This window comes from Jaculus jaculus, chromosome 9, assembly GCF_020740685.1.
Source record: "Jaculus jaculus isolate mJacJac1 chromosome 9, mJacJac1.mat.Y.cur, whole genome shotgun sequence".
Taxonomy (NCBI): domain Eukaryota; kingdom Metazoa; phylum Chordata; class Mammalia; order Rodentia; family Dipodidae; genus Jaculus; species Jaculus jaculus.
In genome coordinates, this window is record NC_059110.1 from 118,627,081 (window position 1) to 118,649,163 (window position 22,083).

Sequence of the window (22,083 nt, forward strand, 5' to 3'; positions counted from 1 at the left end):
AAGCCACAGTCACCCGTGGGGTTGCTGCTGCAGTTGTTTGCAGATTGATGGGAAGACAATGCCAAACAAGCCCGAGGAAGGGTGGCATTCAGTGGGCAGCAGGAGCTTCCCTGATATGACAGCAAAGTGCGAGGCTATCACCTCTCACGCAGGACAACAAAGCGTGCTGCCAAAAGAAGAGTGCGGCCATCTCGGGTAAGGTGGGGACCATGCTCTACCCAAATTCTGCCATCTCACGATGTCACACCGTCCTCATTTGGCAAGTGGTTTATACTGTGCTCTCTGAGAGAACACCTGGAAATGTTCTCTAAACAAACTCTCCTTGAAGGATTTTAAAGACGCCAGTTCTCCCCTAATGGCCTATACAGCAATACCAGCCTGATGGAGATGCCTGTGGGGTTTTTCCTTTAATGGGATTTGACAAGCTCATTCTAAAGTGAGTGCAGAAGAGAAATGCAGAAGATTAGGAAAAAAATTGTAATAAAGAATAATGAATAGAGACTCGCACTACCAGATATTAAGTAGGCTATAAATTTATGGTAATTACAGGCTGGTATTAGAGAGGCCGAGACAAACAAATCAACAGAAGAGAAAGCCCAGAAACAGGCCCTCATACATAACTGTAATGAGGTGCATTTAAATCAGTGAAGAAAGAATGAGCGATTCAATAAACAATGCTAGAAAGCCAGCGAGCCATTTGATCTTGCCACCTCGGGTTCTGTACATGGAAAATCAGGGTGGTAAAAAAACCAAAGAGTAAAAGCAGAACATAGTACTTTTATTCACTGTGGTATATGGCATACCTTCTCTAAACCACAAACCTGGGAGTCCTAAAGAAACAGACAGATAAAAACACTGCTTGGCATGGTGGTGCATGCCTTTAATCTCAGCAATGGGGAGGCAGAGGTAGGAGGATTGCAATGAGCTTAAGGCCAGCCTGAGACTACATAGGTGAATTCCAGGTCAGCCTGGGCTACAGCAAGACCCTACCTCCAAAAAAAAAAAATTCAACAGCAGACAAATTGGGGGGGGGGGGGCACTGACAGAACACTGGCAAAAGGAACAAGAAAGGTCAGTGATCAGGAAAAGTGACCCATACTCGTGGCTGATCACAGAAAAGCAAACTACAGTAACAATCTACCTACTACCTACTATCTACCATCAGTCTATCCATCTATCATCTATGTATCCACCCATCCATCATCTCTGCCACCCATATATCATCTATCTTTCTATCATCGATCTGTCATCTATCTGCTATCTAGCTAGCTGCCCTCTCTCCAGCCAGCCACCCATCCTTCCTCAGCAAGATGAAAAGATAAAGGATCAACTGCACAGCACGCTGGCAAGGGTGAGGTGAAGAGGGCACTCATTCAGTGTTGGTGTGAGTAGAAATTAGGACATTTTTTCGGAGACAATTTGGCAGTGCTGATGAAAACTAAATGCCCATCCCTCGCCGTGTCTAGATGTGCGTCCTACAGAAACCCTGGTTTTTGTAGAGGTGCAGCAAGGGAAAGCTGTGAGGTGACCGGATGCCCCTGTGGCCTATGCTAACATGGAATCTGCTTTCACCCACTGTCATGGGAGCCAGGGGGCAGTGTCTACTGGGTGAACACATGCTCTACTTCCTTCCCAGCAAGAATCTGACCAGAAGTTAAGTGTTCCAACAACAAGTGCTGTTCTCAGTGCTGAGCCTGCTGGGATATGGATATGCTGACAAGTCTCTGGCCATGCACAAGATAACTACTATGGGTGGCAGAGCTAAAAGGAGGAGCCCAAGCCCCCAATGGCCCATAGGGACTTTACATGGAGACAAAAAGAATTATACTTCCTAAGTCCCAAAATAGAGGGGCTAACCTACAGCCTGCCCTGGACTCTAAAAGAGCCTGTATAAGAGACTCAATAGATGGGCCAAGGAGATATCTCAGTGGTTAGAGGCACTTGCTTGCAAAGCCTGCAGGCCCAGGTTCGATTCCGTAGCACTCATGTAAAACCAGACATAAAAAGTAGCTATCACCGGGCATGGTGGCGCATGCCTTTAATCCCAGCACTCAGGAGGCAGAGGAAGGAGGATAGCTGTGAGTTTGAGGCCACCCAGGTCAGCCTGGGCCAGAGTGAAACCCTACCTCAAAAAAAAAAAAAAAAAAAAGTAGCTGTCATTCCTTTGAAGTGTCAAGAACCCATGGCACCCATACACACATATGATTTCCCACACACATGTACAAATACATACATGATTTTTTAAAAAATATTGTTTTTTAAAAAGAATCAACAGGCATGCTGGACAGAGCAGTGGGGACCTATGGTTCCAGTAACTTGGGAGGCTGAGACAGAAGGATTGTTTGAACCCAGGAGTTTGAGGACAGCCTGGGAAACAACAAAACCCTGTCCCCAAAGAAAAACAAATACAGTAACAATAGTAATAGGCAAAGGAAAGACAGACAGACAGTACTGTAGAGCACTTTGAGGTATTTTTATAATCACTCACATTAAGAGACAGAAGGGGCTTCCTGTAACTTCTGGAATATAAATCTTAGAACACCACTGGCTCTATGATCCTAGTTTGTATGAAGACAAAGTAGGACTGTGAGAGTGAGGCACGGCCACACACCACAAGGAAGCGTCACTACATGCCAACCAGTGACAGGATAAATGCCAACTGCTACAGGTTGGTGAGGGTGTGGAGGGCGCATCCGAGCTACTTCTTTAAAGCCACTGCTCCGTAGGAATCCTTGCCGTAGAAATCACTTATATCATGAGTCTGAATGCACACAGAATGCTAGGAGGAAGCAAGAGGCCATGTCCCAGGGTCACAGAACCAGGCCTCCAGGTTTCTGCCTTGCAGTGCGCAGGGTCACACAGGACCTGTACGAGTGTGAAGGCCTCTGTGGATGCCACATTTTATTTTTTTATTTTTATTTTTTTGTGGTTTTTCGAGTTAGGGTCTCACTCTGGCTCAGGCTGACCTGGAATTCACTATGTAGTCTCAGGGTGGCCTCGAACTCTCAGCGATCCTCCTACCTCTGCCTCCCGAGTGCTGGGATTAAAGACGTGCGCCACCACGCCCAGCTTACATTTGATGGTTCCCCTGAACTCTGCCTGCAGCACACACTGTCAGGTCTTGTCAGGTCTTCCTGAGCATAGGCCAAAAGCAAGCCTGGAGTGGGCAGGGCCTGCTGCTGGCAGAGAAAGGACTGCCGCAGCCTGCGTCGGCGGGTTGTTCATGCGCCTCCCACACACTCCCGGCCCCAAGAGGAATATGAACACAGCTCGTGACTGCTAGTGACGTGAGAGACTGTCACCGCACTGGTTTCTGGATGCAAGTGCACAGTCCCAGAAGCAGCAAGCAAGCATGAAATAAAGTAAGTCTGCTTTGCACATTTCCCAAATCAAAAGTTATGTTTACATTTTTGGTGCACGGTTAATTAATGGGGATGCATTAAAATGAGAAAATCATTTATAACTTCTCCTTCCATCCTACAGACCCTCTAATAGCTAAGGACAGTGTCCCAAGTGGATCCCAGACCCTGCCCCATTGCTGGTAGCAACCTACAAGACAGTGTAGCAAAGAGCCCTGAACCATTTACATTGATCTTGGCCCTAAGACTTTAATTAAGAGGAACTGTCACTCCAGCCCATAAAACTAGGTGCCTGCTACAGAGAATGGATTAAATACATGCAAATTCCCCTATAGAGATGGGCTATGTGGTAGCTGGCAGTCCTGGAAGCCTGCCTGGAAGCAGATGCCTATATGGTCACTCCCCCAGTACCTATTTGCCATCCAGCAGCATCCCTTGGCTGTCTACCCTCCATGCCAGCACCATTTAACTCCCCACCAGTCAATCAAAAGATCTCCAAATGCTCCCAAAGAAAAAAACACCCTGGTTGAGAAGGTAAGGGAGACAATTTTATCAAGAAAATTATCTGTATTTTGTTCAGCTTAAGAAGGCAGCAACAGTTCAGATGTCTGTATCCCTTAGGGAGTGCAAAACCAACTCTATCAAACCACAGTGAGAGTTCATCCTAATTACAACAGGAGATGCGGCCCTATGTCCATCTCAGGGAGATCCTGGGTGCTTTGTTAAGCTCTGAGCCAGAACACACTGGCCAAAGGCAGCTGAGCACAGCCACAGAAGAAGGTGACCAGCTCCCAGCAGCAGCAGCACACAGTGCAGAAGCCAGTGAGGATGACTCCACTTCCCTCCTAGAACACTCCTGCAACAGGCAGTGTAAGCCCAACAAGCCCCGGCATGCTGCGCCCCCGGGGGCTCAAGGGCCTTCCGCAGAGGGCTAGCTTCACAGCTACCACTTGGAGAAACGAGAAAGCCCTAATCCAAGAGCCTTTTTTCTCTCCAGAAAACACACTCAAGGCCATGTTTTTATTCCAAAGAAAGAAGAATGGGGTTTAGATCATTTATTCATTAAAATCCACCTTCTCAGTCAGATTATATTAAACACCATAAAAAGAAATCCATTTGCTATATGAGACTGTCACCACAGGCTGTGTCAACCACAACAGTGGCCAGAGCTGGAAAAGGCCCAGTCCATAAAGTGAGGAGAACACCTTCCCACAAGGGCCAGGACACCATGAGGCCACTGTTCATACCGCTACCACAGGTGAACTTCAAGAGGAAGGGTGACAGTGAGCTGACTGCCATGTGGAATCAGAGCTTTAGCCCTTTAAACCATGGGGTTGAAGACAATGCAAAGTGCCTCCTGTGCCCAGCTCTGCTGAAACAATGGCACAGGAAGAGACATGGCCTGTCACTGAGGGGCTACCAAGCAGGAAGGGCAGGTGGGGCTGCAGTGGATGAGCAGAGGAGAAGACGTGGCTTGAGTCCCCTGAGCAGGGCAGTCAGGCTAGCGCAGTGGCACCTGCCCCTCCCGCCCCCTGTAGCACCGGAACACATGTGGAGCTCAGGTCACCCAGAGAGCTGAGTGCGAAGGCGCAACTGGTCCTCATGTTCCCAAAACCACTGCTGTTGGGACAGAAGTGGCCCCTGAGTTAGGCTTCCTAAACTTCTAACAGGTGTGCTGGGTTGGGAGGAAGATGCTATCGGCTATTGAGACAGGGTTCCACATAGCCTCTTCCAGGCTGGAACACTGCATTTAACACACAGAAATGCCATCCTGCTTAGTATAAACTAATGTTATCAGCATCTACTAATCACCCTGTGGTTTGTTTTCCTCAAATAAATTAGCAAATATGAGGCAGGAGGGATGGCTGGGCAGCTGAGGGCCCACGTTTGATTCCCCAGCACCCAAGTAAAGTCATATGCACAAGGCGGCTTATGTGTCTGGAGTTGGTTTGCAGTAGCAAGAGGCCCTGGCACACCCATCCTCTCTTCTCTTCATCTGTTTGCAAATAAATAAAGAAATGAATAAATATTTTAAAACTACAAATATGAGGTGGTTACTGGTGGGGCCGTACATGGTAATGCCCCTGTTTTCCCTGCCTCTCAGGGTGTGGCCTGATATGTGACTTAACAGGAAAGGGCTCAGAGGATGACTGGCTCACGGGTGACTAAGCACAACCTCCACTTCCTCCCTCCCCTGCTCCCTCAGGTTCACGGCCGGCCAGGGAAGGCAGTGGCTTCCTCCCGACTCTCTCTCACGCGCTTTGCTCCTGGTGTGCACTTTCTCTTCCTCAGTCTCCTGATCCCGCTTCTTTCTACAAACACAAGTTGCCTTCGACTGGAACAAAACACCCTTCCTCAGCCCAGTTCCTCTTCAAGATCACCTAATGGACTCCTTCAACCACACTTTCACTTTTTATTGCAAATAATACTAATAAAATACATCACATTCAAGGACATCACCAAAATTCTTAATATCTTGGCTTTCTCTACTTGCTATTCTCTCACTCCCCATTTGCTCATTAAAACTTAAGTTCCCAGCTACAGATAGATGAAAATGTAAACACCAGCATGCAGAGCCAGACTGGCCAAGAGGGCCTTGCAGGATTGGCACCCCAGTGGTGATGGGCACACCCAGAGCTTGCATCTTGGTTTCTAAGCACCATTCTCCGAGGGACTGAAGATCTGTGCAGGAATGTTTTGTGTCATGGTTGATTCCAGAGATAATTGCAGCATCTTGTAGAGCCATAAGGTAAGAGAGTACTCAACAAATGATGGGCACATAAAAAAGACACAGATGCTGGTCCAAAGGGGCAACTACCCACTACATATGGGATAATTTGAGAATCAAAGTTCCTTTAAAAACAAACAAACAAACAATAAAAAACACAACAGGCTGTGTCAGAAACCTGAAGGAGCCATCCAGAAGGAGCTGTTTGTTGTTGGTCAAAGCTGGAATAATTTGAACCAAGAAAATTATATTACTGGATCATAACATGAGCAATAAACCAAATATTCATGAATCTTGCTAATTTTAACTGGGTAAATAAAATGCAGAAGAAAATTTAGGTAACAAAGGGAAAGAGGTGTCCCCACAGGAACAGCAGAAGAGGGGTGAGCTGAGTAATTGGCCAAACCCCTTAAGGAGCCATGGTGTGAACACACACTCAAAGGAGCCCTGGGTATACACTGATGTCCAGGAGAAGCACAGAGGAAGCGCAGCACCACTTGGCTAAGCAACCAGCAACTATCAAAATCATTAGTGCAATACCCCAAATAGTCATGCCATTTTTATTTATCTTTTAAAATGTACTTTTTATTTTTATTCACTTATTTGCCAGCAGAGAGAGAGAGAGAAAGGGAGGTAAAAGAGGAAGAAGGGAGAGGAAGAGGGGAAAAAGGAAAGGGAAGGAGGAAAGGAGGCAGAGAGAGAGGGAATATGAATGAATGAGAATATGAATATGGGTGTGCTGGACCTCTAGCCATTGCAAATGAACTCCAGACACAGGTACCACTTTGTGTATCTGGCTTTATGTGAGTACTGGGGAGTCACACTCGGGCAGTCAGGCTTTGCAAACAAGCGATTTTAACTGCTGCGCCATCTCACCAGCACTTAAAATGTACTTTTAATTGGCAGGCAGTAATTACTCATTCATGCTTAAGGGGCACAATGTAAAGTTTCAACAGTGTACAGTGTGTAATGGTCAGATCAGGCGCTGTCTGTCCACATTCAGCATCTCTCCATGCCCTGAATACCTAACACTCTCTTACTGGCTATGTTGATGAAGTTAATGAACTGCTATCAACCAGAGCTATCGAACTGTGCTACAAAACATTACAAGTCATTTCTAACTACAATCTGTCCCATCACACCCTCTCTGCCCAGGCTCTGGTGACCACTGTCCAGTTTCTATTCCTGAGACCAGCCTTTTAGTTTGCACATGTAAAAGAGCATACCATGGTGACTTCACTTAACATAATGCCCTCCAGCTCCAGCCACACTCCTGCAAACAACACAGCTTTCAGTCTCTAAACTGTGTCTTCTTCCTTAAACTTTCTGACCTTTCCTTATTGAATGCAGCACTCAAAAGACCTGTTTTTCTCATATCTTCCCTGTTTCAAGCTACGTGCTGGTGGGCACAAGATGCCCAGGATCCACATCTTCCCTTCTTTGAGCTGACTACTGGTGTATGCAGGATGCCCAGGACCCATGTCCTTCCTGCTTTGCGCTGATTGCTTTGGGTCATGTTTTGAGTGGACCCTTCTCAGTGCAAGCTGTCAAATAACCTATAGCAAGGGTTTATTAACAAAGCAAATGCAGGCGACCCAGGGGGCTGGCCTACTCTAGCTCAGCTGATAGCTGATCAGTAGTCCCTGCAGGGTCCCCTGGGTGAACACAGCAAAACCACCACCACTGCCATGATCACATGTACTTTTTTCTGTCTTTTCTCTTATTTCTTTTTTGATTCATATTTCAGTACAAAAATGTTCACAGGATTCTTTATAATGGAAATAAAACTAGAAACCACCCAATGTCCACCAACAGAACAGAAAAGTACACTGCAGAATGTTTCCATGTGAAATATTAACCCAACAGTGAGTTAATTAAAGCATGCTCACCACAGTGGATCAATCTTGAAAACACACACATTGAATTTTGAAAGTTAACTGTGCTGCATTTGATAATATTTATATAAAACTCAAAAATAGCAAAAGCGGCCAGCATAGTGGCATACACCCATCATGTGAGCTCTAAGGAGGTTGAGGCAGTAAGAGTGTAAGTTTCAGATGAGTCTAGGCTACATATTGAGACCCCATCAACACATGTACAAATAAGATAAGCAAAACCAACCAATACATGACAAACAAACAAGACTGTGGACTGGTGAAGTTCCTGTGACAGAATTACAATTAATATGCTGTAGCAATGGAGAGCAGCCTCACAGGTTTACCAGGTTCATAGCTGTAGGGCTTGATCTAATGTGCTCACAGGGACTCTTGAGACCTGGACTCTTCCTTTCTCACTGCTGCCCATACTCTGCCACAAGGTCCTGCTGTGGTGTATGGTACTTAGCGACAGGCCCGAAACAAGGCCTATCCGTCATGGAATGAAATGGTCATAACTATGAGTAAAACAACCCCTTCCTCACTGGAAGATACTTATCTGGCCGTTACAGTAACAGAAAGCTGACATAGAAACTAGTCACATATATCCTTTTGTATACATTGCATGACATCTGGGGTCTGTGTGCAACTTGCAGGTTGCAGCTGCTCACGGGAACTAAAGAAAAGCTAGGGTGCATCAATGCTTCTGATGACTCAGTTCCTAACTAAAGATGGAGCAAACTCCTACAGCAATAAACACTATAGTACTCCTATTATGAAATAAGTACGTCCCACTGGAGATAATATTTAGAATGAAATGTATCATTACAATGTAGTCACTAAACACCTGACTCACCAACATCTATATGTGAACCCTCAATGAAGAGCCTGGTGCCTTCAGGCAGCTGTAGCCTTCCTTAGCACAGTCACTGCCTGCAGAGGGACGGATCACACTGAAGAGCTGTGTGAGAGAGACTCACATCTTAAACACTAACACAAACTGGGTAGATATAAAACCCATTCAGCAGGAAAAGAAACTACATTACAATAGGGCAAATCAGGCAGCTGCAGCCACAAACATAATTGGGCATGGAAAAGACAAACTTTCTATCACATAATGAAAGATGTCAGTCATAAAAAGCTCTAGATGGGAGAAGCACCAGCCCACAGCATTCACTCAAGGCCCCTACACGGCCAAGATGCCCAGCAGGAAGATTAGTTGACTGAGGAGATGGGTGAAACAGTCTAGATAACCCTGCTCCAGCAGAAGTGAAACAAAGCCTCACCCCTGCTCCCAAAAAAGGGCAGTGAGAAAAGATAAATCTTCAAAGAAGTCTAAACACAAGGGAAGAGGGCAGCAAAGGGAAAACAGGCCAGTGGCTAACCAAGAAACTAACGAAGCCTACCTATAGGAAACGGGATGCCAATCCTAGGACAGTCCAGCCTCTTGCAAGGAGGAGGAAGAAGTCAGATCTAATCAATTATATACTATCAACCCATGGTCCCTATCTCCCTTCTTATACAATTTGGACATGCAAACTTTTTTGTGTGTATGTGTATGACCAGAGGAAAAGCTCTGTCTTTCCTCAGGCTTTAAGACAAGTTCTCTCATAGCCTGGAGTTCACCAGTCAGGTTGAGAAGGATAGCCAGGGAACCCCACAATCAGCCTGTGCTCACCTCCTCAGCACTTGGCTATAAATGCGCATACCACCATGCCAGTGTGTAAGTACAAGTGTTTCAGTTGCTTTCCAAACATTTTTAAAAGGAGGGAATCCCACCTCACCCCAATTCTCAGTGCAAGTTTCTAAAGATATAAAATTATTTACTCTTCCTTTATGTTTTAATACAACCAGAAGATAGTAAAATGTGGTAAGCTGTGACTGTCTTGGATGTCAGCTTAACATTCCATAACAGGAGTTACAATATAAAGCATCCTAAATGGCAACCTGAATCACAGTTGTACACTTAGATGTTTTGACTGGGGATGAGGGGGATAGAGGTAGGTTTACTCTAGGCTGACCTGGAACTCACTATGTAGTCTCAGGGTGGCCTCTGAGTGGAGGTAATGCTGTACCTCTGCCTCCTGAGTGCTGGGATTAAAGGCATACACCATCACCCCCAGCTTGTCTTGAATATTTTAAGTTACTTCTAGTCTCATGTTATTTTAGGCAAAACTGTTTTCTAAAGAAACCTTCCCTGCTCGTTGCCCAGTCAGAACAGTGTCTTCTATAACATCTCTCATGGAGGATCCAGACTCACTAATAATTCTGACAATATGTTGTGAAAGGTGAAACATTTGAGAGTGTAATGTATATAACATAAACTTGTGACTCAGGGGGAGCTGAGCAAAGACTATCAGCACTTGAAGATACTGATCCTCAATATACTCACAAGGAAAATCTATGTCAAGTTCAAAGCTGGCCTGTCACTAGAATAACTGCTTAAAAGAGAAACAAGGGTGATGGCTCAACACTTAGCAGTACTGGCTTACAAGCCTGCCAGGCCAATCTCAACACTCTAGCACACAGAAAAGGCCAGATAGAAAGTAGCACATGTGTCTGTGATCCCAGCATACCTACAGCAAGAGGAAGCAGAGCAATGAAAGAATTGCATATAACCTGAACACAGCCAATAAAATCTGTTGTAAAAATATCTGACTGATGCACCTGATTGCTCGGTGTTGTTTCAATTATGAATCCATATGCTACAGGGCACAGCCTATGCTGCATGAGCCCTGAGCTCTGCTGGCAAGTGCCACTGGAAGAAAGGGCAGGGGCAGGAGAAGAGTCAACACTGTGCAACATCACATGTCCTAATTTGGACAGGTACGGAAGCAAAGCATATTTCTGTATGTAAATGCTTAATAGTGAAAAAATAACATTTTAGAAAATTCTATAAAACCTTTTTTTTTCTAAGGTAGGTGTAAGGTTTGGGCATGACCAAGACCATGGAGACCCCTCTGAGATGAAGATGGAAGCTTTTATTTGGGAAAAGCACAAGCTGTCAGGACTGACTCTCAAGAGTGGAGCACAGCCAACATGGGATCACAGACAGTGCACTATATAGAGCTTTTCAGATGGGGGAAGGTGAAGAAGGGAGATGTTTTTTTATAAAAAAAATTAAAAGGCTATATGATGGAGAATGGAATTTCAAAGGGGAAAGTGGGGGGAAGGGCATTACCATGGGATACTTTTTATAATCATGGAAAATGTTAACAAAAATTGAGAAAAAAAATTTAAAAAAAATAAAAAGGCTTCTTTAGGGGAGATCTCAGATAGCCAGGGTATGACATCAGAACAGTAATCATGTGACTTACAAGATGAGGGGGCAGGAAATCATGACCTGGGGGGCATTATTAGGCAAGGAAGGGATAATAGCTGAACAGTTCCTTGAAGAATGTGGATGACCCACTTCCTTGTGTCTGTCACCATCCTGCTGTCTTTGGTGACTCCATTTTGGGAAGCCCATCCTGACCTAACAGTAGGGTCTCGCTCTAGCCCAGGCTGACTTGGAATTCACTATGTAGTCTCAGGGTGGCCTTGAACTTAAAAGCCATCTTCCTACTTTTACTTCTTGAGGGCTGGGCAGAAACATTTTTAAAATAACTTTGGCATGATGAAATTTTTCTAAGTAGTTCACAAAACCTAAAATATACATGATATGAGACTGATAAATTTATTAGATTAGAATGTGAAGTTCTCTATGGCCAAAAAATGTAAATTGAGTTAAATGATAATAGCTTATCTATACTAGCTGCAAATGGAATAGTTCACAAACAAGTAACAAACCAATTAAAATAGTTACCACCTTCTGAAAAGAACAAGGGATAGAGGTCATAGACAGTTCAAAGACTGGAAACGCAAATAGCTAGTCAGAGAATTAAAAAAAAAAAAAACAACTTTTGTCTTTTAAACAAAGAAATAATAAGAGACACGATCTCCTTCTACAGAGGAGAAGTTAATGTTGATACTGGGGATATTGAACACATCCATCTCAGTGCAAGTACCCACTGGCTTGCCTCTCCTTCAAGGCCAGCAGGAGGGACACCATTCACTCTCCCCTTCACCTGGCACTGCCTTCTGCCCACACTTCAAAGCTGGAGTCAGAAGGGCAGGTCCAATAGTGTCCTTTGCAGCACAGGCACTCAGGAAACCCATACCAAGGTGCTGGCATCTGTATTGCACTGTGTAGGGGTTCTGAGGTCATGCCTGTGCTCAGCCCAGCACTTCCCTCTTTCTTGAACGCCTACCAAAAAAAAGGCAAATTACCATGCGATATATTTTATAATCATGGAAAATGTTAATAAAAAATTAAAAAAAAAAAAAAGGCAACAGCTGGGCCTGAGACCTCAGACATGTCCCTGAGGTGGTGATCTGAGGCACAGGCAGTCTTGGGAACTTTGGCTCTCTAACAAGGGTTATTAAATGCAGGACATCTGAGAAGATGTCTAAAATGTAGCCTAAGGTTTTAGCCTGTCCATCATGAGGAACATAATAAGTTAAGAAAGAAAACAACTGCTAAGCCCTTACAAAGAAAAATTCAGAAGCTTTCCAGCCCTTCTTCTAGAAGACTGGAATATCTGGTGATGGCTTTCTACTACTGTTAGCAAACTTAAAACACAAGAAATTCACAAAAAAAAGGAGTCAAGTTCACAGCAAAATTAAGGTTTCTGTCTCTGCTCCTACTACATTCTCACAATGGATAAAGTAACAGTGTCAACAAATGACAAATAAGGCTAAGGAAGCAGTAACCAACTGCCTGTTATACCAGAAAGAGAGGCGGTATCTATTTGCCTGATAGCCATGCCATATAAAACCAAAACAAAACTAAGTATTTCTTTAGAATTGTTGATGGGGTGCACTTTTATTTAGCCTTAAGAAAGGAAAGGTAGAGGCAGTAACAAGCACAGCAACAACAACAAAGCAAGCCTGAGAGATTCCTTGGGACTGGAGCTCAATTGTGATAATCCTCTGGAAGTTGTTGACAGCCATGTCTGGCTTACAAGTACCACTTCACAGATGCCCAACATTTCAGGGCCGTCACCTCCTGCTACAGAGTGCTGAGTGTCCAGAGAACACAATGCAGAAGGAGATAAACCTTCTCTGTCTCCTGGAAAACAACGCACGCAAACACATCCATGGCAAGGCAGGCTGGAGTCAATGCCCACGAGCCCAGCTCCGGGCTGCAAGGAGGCAAGCCTGCATCCTGAGGCGCTTGGTAGGATCCTGCCCTGAGAGGGTACAACTGGAACATGGCTGAGAATTCAATTCTATTCCTGCTCGTTGGCAGAACATATACTTGGCATTTCTCAGAAGTGGGAGTCACCTCTTTGGAACTGGACTTCTTTCTCTGAAAAACCAAGTGCTTCCTGCCAAGGGCCCAGGCTCCTTTGAGGAAAAGGGATTCGTTACATCTCACTGGACACCCCTCCACAGGCTCCATCACTTTTCCTTCCGCTCCTCCTCCCTGTCTGTCTTAGAATGGTTTCTGCTGTTATGACAGGGCACCACAGATTGGGTAATTTATAAAGAAAGGGAAACATTTGTTCCATCTCTGGAGGCTGAGAGTCCAAGATCAGGGCACTGGCCTCTGGTGAGGCCTCTTGCCACCAAAGCACAATACAGTGAGACGGCAAGCGGGTTAGATCAGGTCTCTTCCTCTTCTTATGAAGTCACTAATACCACTGTGGGGCCACCTTAATGATCTCATGTAACCCTAAATATATTCAAAGGCTCCAGCTGTTCATATAACTCACATATGAATTTAGGGTTATGTTTTCAACAGATAAGCCTGGGTACACATTCATGCCATTGTGTCGTCACCTCCTTGGGTCCACCTCTGGTCTCTGAACCACAGTCTCTTTCCTGCTTCCTTTAGTCCTAGCTGGCCCCCACCCAACAGTACCTCTGCCTCTTCTCCCCACGTATGGATCCCAGGGCTACTGCACACCACATGGGCATAGATGGCCCACCAGCCCTTTCTTCCTGCTGCTCTCTGCTGGTCACAATCTAGTTCTCAGCTGTTTCCTCCACCTCCAACTCCACCTGCTGTCCACCACAGTGACCGCTCAGTGAACACAGTAAGTTCACCCTGCTGGCCAGATTCCATGAGCCACTGACCTCTTCCTACCTGGTCTTCCCACCAGGATCAGCCCCTCAGGCAGCAGTAGAGGGAGGGATCTAAGAAGCCACTTGCCTGTGCCCCTTCCTCAGCAGTCAGAGAGGCATTCCACCTTAGCCCCAGCACCTTCTTCTGTCCTAATTCTTGGCTCAGGTCCCAGGCTCCCACAGTTCAGAGTTCTTTCATCCTATGACACAGTCCTCTCTAAGCTCATCCCCTATCTACCAGCAGAGGACCCTGATCTGTTCTCTTCTTGAGATCCAGTGCAGGCTCACAACCAACAGGAGCCAACCCTTTGCTTGCTCACTGCCTGCAGCTGCTGCATGGGGGCAGCTGGCCAGCTCTCCATCTCCCTATCTCCATATCATCCTGGCGCATCCTAACACAATTAGTCTTGCTAAAACTCGACTTACAATCAGAATGAACATGAAACACTGTGCCTATCATGTGATCTCCACAACAAGCAACCCTTTATTCCCTAGTTAACATCCAGAGTAGTCAGCCACACTGTGAGACAGAACATGAGGTCCCTGAATGCATTTCTGGCACAGGGCAAAGTCAGCAAGAATGAAAACTTATCTTACATCAAAATGTAAAACTAACCGTCCAGGTTGGGGTTCAGTACATGAAGGGAAGGAGGTGAGATGGGATGCAGCCATCATCCCAGCTCTGCACATGAGACTTAGCTCTGTGTCTTGGTGCACAAAGATCAGAATGGCTTTTGCCATAATGGACTCTGTAGAGGAGAAAAGAATATGCTAGGTGGAAAAGCCCCTCTCTGTGAAGAAGGCCAGAAGAGAGGGTCTAAAAGCTAATTGGAAGTATTCAAAGAGCAGATTAATGCTTTCCCCCAGATAAACATCCTGCTGCACGAGCTCCTAATGGCTACAATGCCAGACCTAATTGCCTGACATGCAGATGGGAGGGGAGGTGGGAAGGCTAGGCCACCAGAGATGTTCTTAAGTCCTGAGCCTGGTTTTCTGCTGAGGCCAAGGAAAGAACTACAGATAGGTAACTGGCAAGTTACAAGGAGAAAAGCAGACAGTAAAGAACTCTTACCTTCCCCCACAGTGTACTATTTAAAATATTTGCTTCAATTCTATCCACTGAGTCAGTTTTAAGACAAACGGGCTTAGCAATAGGATTGCCTAGTATTCTGTGGTTGTATGCTCATCTGGACCCAGACAAATACTAGCCTCTCTCTGCAATACACCACAGAAAAAGGAGGAGGGGGAAAGGACAAATTAACTGGACAATAGTGGGGGGAAAAAAGAGAGAGAAAGAGAAACCGAGGGATTAAGCTATTTTTCTGGCCCACCTGTAGACTCTCCAAGCACTGGTGACAAGAGGTCCTCTGTAGACACAAAGATCTTGGTGTCATGGAGAGCCAGAGGTGACACAGAGGGCACTGGGAGTTGGCAGGGAAACCAGCCCCACCAAGACTGCAGAGATGACATGTGCACATGGGGCACTGAGTTGACAGGATGACATAAGGTAGAATGCCCAAGTGTCACCTCCAACCCGCCAGGGTAGTGACTAACCACCAGCTCAGGTCACAGAAGCCTCTAGGGGCTGGGAATAAAAGACCAGGTCCTTGCCTCACAGGGGTGAAATACTGGCATGTCCCAGAAGACATGGTTTCTACATTTGGCAATTTTTTTGAAAAACTAATATTCTGCCCCCCACCTCCAAGCCAGGTAATATCTTATTCTAGACCAGACTAACCTGAACTCACTCTGTAGTCCCAGGCAGGCCTTGAACCCACAATGATCCTCCTCCCTCAGTCTGACGAGTACTGGGATTAAAGGCTTGCACCATCCCACCCAGCTAAAAAGCTAATATACTCTTAACAATGGGATCTAGCTTTTGTGACATTAAAACTTAGAGTTGAAAAAAAAACAAAAAAAAAAAACAAAAAAAAAAAACTTAGAGTTGTATTAAATCCTGATAATCCCAGCTCAAAAAATAAAGGCAGAAGGATCCATGAAGACCAGCCTGGGGTAGATAAAGTTCTAGGCCAGCCAGATCCACACAGTGAGCCCCACTGTACTGAAATAAACCACCCTTGAGCAGATGTTTATAAAAATTTGTTTGTAAGTGAAACAACTGGAAGGCACTGAGACATAATTGAACAAACATGTGCTACATCCATATAGTAGAATATTGCCTACTAAAGGGGGAGAGAGGGAGGGAACAGAGAAAGGAGAGAGGGGGAGAAAGAGAGAACATGAGATGACACTACACTGATGAACGAATGACATCAGCATCCGCCAACACCAAGAGTGAAGAAAGAACCTTCGTGAAAAAGGGAGCTTGCTAGGGATCATGTACCACATCGGCTCACCAGAGGTAGGAACTAAAATCAACACAGCAAAATACTATCACAAAAGATAGAAGCATGAGGGAACTGCTTGCTGTTTCTGTATAATAAAGTGCTCCAAAAATGAAGGACTACTAATGGGATTAAAGACGGATCCAATCGTACTAGCTTACCAAAGGATGCCCCCATCCCCTCCAAAAACAAAAACAAAACAACAAGAAAACCACCAAAATCTCACTTTGCAAAACAGTCAATATGTGACTGGGGAGTTTGCTTAGTGGGTAAAGTGCTTGCTGAGCAAGTGTGAGTACAACTAGACAGATCCCCAACACCCATGACAGCCACTGTAAGGGAGGTCTGTGACTGAAGCACTCCTATGTATATAAGCAGCAGGTGGCCTGGCACACAGATGGGGGAACAAGCAGAGACCCTGTCTCAAATGAAGTAGAAGGTAGAGACCAACACCCAAAAGTACACACAAACAAATCAATGTTAAGGGAGAAAAACAAAGACCAAAAGACCAGCCAGGAGTGACAGAAACTCCACAGACATGGTGTGTGGCAGTTATATTCTCTTGCTAAAACAAAACATTCCACCAAAAGCAGCTCATTAGAGTTCAGTTTGGCCTACAGACTTGAGGAGGAGCACCGTGATGGCAGGGAAAAGGTGGCAGGAGCAGAGTCTGGACACCACCTCCTGGCTAACAGCAGCAGGAGAGTGTGCCAAACATTGGCAAGAGAGAGCTGGTTATAATACTCATAGGCTCTCCGGCAAAGCTCCAATTCCCCAACTGCCACCATCTGAGCACCTGGCCTCCAGAACTCGTGTGCTTATGGGGGACACCTAACTCAGACTGCCATGCCAGGGGAGTGAGTACAGGTGTGAACCTTGAAAGGCTCCGGATGCACAGCAAGGTGAACGAGTAAAACATGCCTGTTCCTGCACACTTCCAAGATAGTAGGCATTGTAGTAGTTTCATGTTGCTAGGATAAACGTCCAAACCAAACACAGTTTATGGGAGGAGATTTATTTCAAGCTTACAGCTCCAGGAGGGGAGTTCCATCAGTGTCTGAAGAAGCCGCTTCCATACAACCAAGCACAGAGAAACCACCTGACATCCACACCACAAACCAGCACAGCCAGAGCCCAAAACAGCTCTGCATACCTTTAGGTTGGAATTTAGATCCACCCTCCCCTCACCCCCAGAAGGAGTCTGCCTGCTAGGGGGTAAAGCTGCAAACTCAATTTTTATTTAAAAAAATAAAAGAAAAGAACAGAAAAAAAAGCACCTGAGTCTATAGGGAACATACATTCAAATTACCATAGTTGGGGAATTAGGAATGTGGGCTCCATTCTAAATAAGATCACAGAATTAAGATTAAATTTGCCTTGTAATTTAATGCATTATGCTTAAGTAGGAAAACGTTAAGTCCAGATGTCAGGAGGTTAGCAGTTTCAGATGTTCACAGAACAACATTCCCCACAGAGCACACCCAGCACATGCAGCAGCAGTGCCTGCTGACCTTGCAGCCATGTAGTGCTATTCACTCTCCTTACTGCTCATCTACCTTCTGGAGGACCTCAAAGGTCAAAGTTGGTCCTCTGACAAGACTAATAAAAGTACATAAACTCATAGTCAGAATAATCAGCAAAAACAACAGAACATGGCCAGCATCGACACTGACAAGGTAGTAAGGGTATTATGAGCAGCAACCTGAAGGCTCAGCTGAAATGGGAGGTACAATGAGCACCTCCCCATGGGAAAGATTCCAGATTAGCAGAGACCTCACACAGCACATGGCACCCCAGGCTATCGCATCTGTTAAGTTCTCCCAACAGGCAGACAAGAAATGCATCAGTCTTACAAACCTACTCTACACCAAGGTACACAGCAGGAAGTCATAGAATATCAACTACTCAGGAAAAAGACAACAGAGGAGAATCCCATAAACCTTACCACAGATTTCAAACACAAACGGAACACCAGCAAGCTGAATTAAACCATGTGTGAAGCAGACAATTCACAGCGACCAACAGGCCATCCCAACATGGAAGGTGTGTGCAGTACCAGAGTATCCACAATACCATACAACAGAGTATCAGTTTAAGGGAGATAACCCTCCTCCCCCAGCCACTTTAACACACAACAAAATGACCAGGGCATTATTTCTTTAAAATAAATTAATAATTGCTTCAGAAAAACCAAGTCATGATTTACCTTATTTATTTTTAGTTTTTTGTTTGGAGGTCAGGTCTCACTCTAGCCCAGGCTGATCCAGAACATACTCTGGTGCCCCAGGCTAGCACTGAATTCAGGGTGATCCTCCTACCTCAACCTGAGTACTGGAACTTAAGGCATGGGTCACCATACCTGGCTGAGACATGACTTACCCCTGTCACAGATCCAAGCAGAAGGACATCATCAAACAGTGCCACAAGCAAGCACACCACTGAGCAAACAACAGGGACCCAGGCAGCACTCTGCACACCTTTGGGCTAGAAATCCAGTCCACCCCAGTGACACCTCCAGCCAGGTGGCTGGGAATGCAAGTTTTAATAAAACACTTGAGTCTGTTGGGGGACATACATTCAAACTACCACAGTGGGGAAGAGGGCTTGTCACACAAGCATGAGGAACTGAGGACCTGATTTGCCCTGACTTCAATTCCCCAGCAACCACATAAATAGCTAGCCAGGGCCACACATGACTGCAGCCTCAATTCCCATGGGAGGTGGAGACCAAATACTTGGGGCTTGCTGATCAACCAGCCGGTTAGAATCCTGGCAGCTGTGGGTTCAGTGAGATGAAAGACTGCATCTCAAGAAAATAATGTGAGCCCCACATGTGCATACACCACATCACACACACTACACACAACTCCAAGTAGGAATAGACCATGCTTCCTTTATTTTTTTTTCCCTTCTTTTTCTTTCTTGGAGATGGCGTTTCAGGTATTCCAGACTGGCCTCAAACTCCCTACCTAGCAGATGGTCTTGTCCTTCTGATCCTCCTGTCTCTACCCTGAAGGAGTAATGAGGTACAGGTGTGTGCCAAAGCATTGTGGTTTTGGTGGTGCTGATGAAGCCAGTCCCAGGCTTCAAGTGCGCTAGGCAGGCACTCTGCCACAGGAGCATTTAACCCCCCACACCATCTTTCTTAATCTGTTAAAGAAAGGCTTTCATCCCCGACCCCGACCCCTGCAAAAATCAGACATTTCCCACACAGTGACAAAGGAGATAAAGATGTCACAGCTTCTGTTTCTGCGTCCTGCTTCCTGTGCTAGCACCGGACGGTAAGTACAATCGCTCAACGACACAAAAGTAGAAAAGAAGAAAGAAAACCACCCTTGTTTGCAGATCTCTACAATCTATAAGGGAAACCCATGTTCCCCAGTAATATGGGAATATAAACCCTTATGAAGAAAACTACACACTGTATGATGGACACTTAAAAGAGACCCAGTTTGAAAGAATGAACATTCAGGGACCCCTACTCTCTCTCATTAATGTATGGATATAACATAATTCAAAAGGTATTTGGGGGCTGGAGAGATGGCTTAGAGGTTAAGGTACTTGCCTGCAAAGCCTAAGGATCCAGGTTCAATACCCCAGTACCCACATAAGCCAGATGCATAGGTGGCACATGTATCTGGAGGGCATTTGTACTGACTAGAGGCCCTGGCTTGCTCACTCCTGCCTCCCACCCACTTCTTTCTCAGATAAATAGAGGTATTCTCATGGAAATGGATGGTAGGACTGCCCAACACATACATGTAAGGCAATCTAGTGAGTTCCTTTCTAATACACATTCATTCTGCTGGTTCTATTCCTCTAGCTCTAGAGAGCCTTGACTACTACAGGCTGTCCAATAAAGCTGACAGGTGGGAAATCTCGGCCTATACCCACGCTCCCCAGCTTCCAGGGAATGAGAGTGGAGGTTGACAGTAGACCTACCTTATTGAAGACCCAGACCTCACCATTCACCGTGGGCCTGGGCACCCCATGGCCATTGTAGTGGAAGAGGACCCGCTCCTCCTTGGCATTTCGGCGCAGTGATGTGCAGAGCTTCTTGACTTCATCCACGGTGGGGTCGAGGCTCTGCTTGTATCGGGCCTGTGGAGAAGGGAGACAGTTGTCACAGGCTAGGAGTACCTAGAGGTGCCCTCCTTCTGCATTGAGTCTACAGTGGACTCAAACTTTTGCAGATAGAAAGGAGTGACTACTCCATGGACAGCAGGCGAGTCCCTTCACACAGTATATTTTCATTTACAGCAGATCACATGGTAGCACAGGTCAGACACAGCTGCTGGGCTGATATTGAGTGTTTCTCAGAGACAAGGATCCTTCTGAAAACCTTTCTATAATGTGGAGCAAAGATGACTTACTCAAAGAGCACCATGAACACAGCAGCAATGGCAGAATTCTAACCGAGGCAGGGAGGCAGGCAGTGCTCACCCCTGCACAGTCCTACCCACCCTTCAAATACCCCTCCCATTTGCCCAGGCTTAGACCCTCACTGCCCGCTTTGGTATGAGCAGATCCTGAAGTTGACATACAAACACCAAGGGTCTTTATAAATATACAAACCACAAACAGGAATGAATGAGAAAACCTCACTAGCAAAACGACAAAGATTAAACATGTAAGAATTAGCTTAGAAGCTGGAGATGGCTCAGTGGTTAAAGCATTAGCTTAGAGGAAATGTGCAAAACTCAATTGTGGGATCTGTCAGTGCCCTCCAGTAAGACAGGAAAAGCACAGACTCACACCTGCCTCAGGAGGGCACTTAGAATTCTAAAGACAAGCTCTTCCCAGTCCACACCAAGCAATGGGGGAAAAAAGCATATAAGGACAGCCAGGAAAAACAAAGAAAACCCTACTGTGTGGGAGTTGGGGGAAGGGGCTCCGTAGACATTTCAAACCCTGTCCAGACGCTGGGACACAAATCCCTAAGCCAGGGGATGGAAACAGACACCGCAATGTGTCACACATCAGATTAGGCTCCTCTTGGGCAGCAATGACACAGTCATTGACTATTAAACTTACAATAACTTGCAGGTGACCTGGTCAGGGGCAGGCCTATGCAGAGCTGATGGGGACAAAGGTCTCTGCTTTTACCCTGGTGTGTTGTAAAGAATTTATCAATGTGCTCTCCGCCTAAGGGCCAGTTGGAGCGGAGGTGGTGGACATGAAAGCACCGTGGCACACCTGAGTGGGCAGCAAGACTTCACACTGTCCAACAGTGCCAAGCAGCAGGAGCATGCTCTCCAAAGCCAGGGTAGACCTACTAGAGAAACAGCAAAAGGGCTCGACTATAGCTGAGCATTGTGCTCTGATGTTAAAAAGTAATGTACAGGGCATGGGACGTGGCTCTGTTGGTAGAGTGCTTGCCGAGCATTTAAGAAGCCCTGGGTTTGACTTCCAGCACAGCCTAGACCACGCATGGTGATATACAGCTGTAATCCCAGGACTCGGGAGGATCAGAAGTTCAAAATCAGCTAAGCTATCCCCCAGCCTGGGCTAGAGACCCTGTTTAACAAGAAGTAATAGGCATGTTCCTACACAATGCAGTTCACAAACGATTCATAAAAAGAAATTAAATACTGGAACCAGAAACAGTGACCAAATCAGAGGCTGGGGCACAAGAATCTCAAGTTCTAGACCAGCCTGTCCAAAACAAG

General features: G+C 45.7%; 1 protein-coding gene across 4 annotated transcripts in view; it reads right to left on the bottom strand.

Moving 5' to 3' along the window:
* The window catches only part of Rptor (regulatory associated protein of MTOR complex 1), a 351,571-nt gene that overhangs the window by 198,264 nt on the left and 131,224 nt on the right, over nt 1-22,083 (bottom strand). For all 4 annotated transcript variants that reach the window (XM_045159731.1, XM_004655257.2, XR_006638996.1 and 1 more), the window contains exon 4: nt 20,357-20,515. In XM_045159731.1, the coding sequence (XP_045015666.1) occupies nt 20,357-20,515 (159 nt within the window). The remainder of the gene's footprint in view (nt 1-20,356; nt 20,516-22,083) is intronic.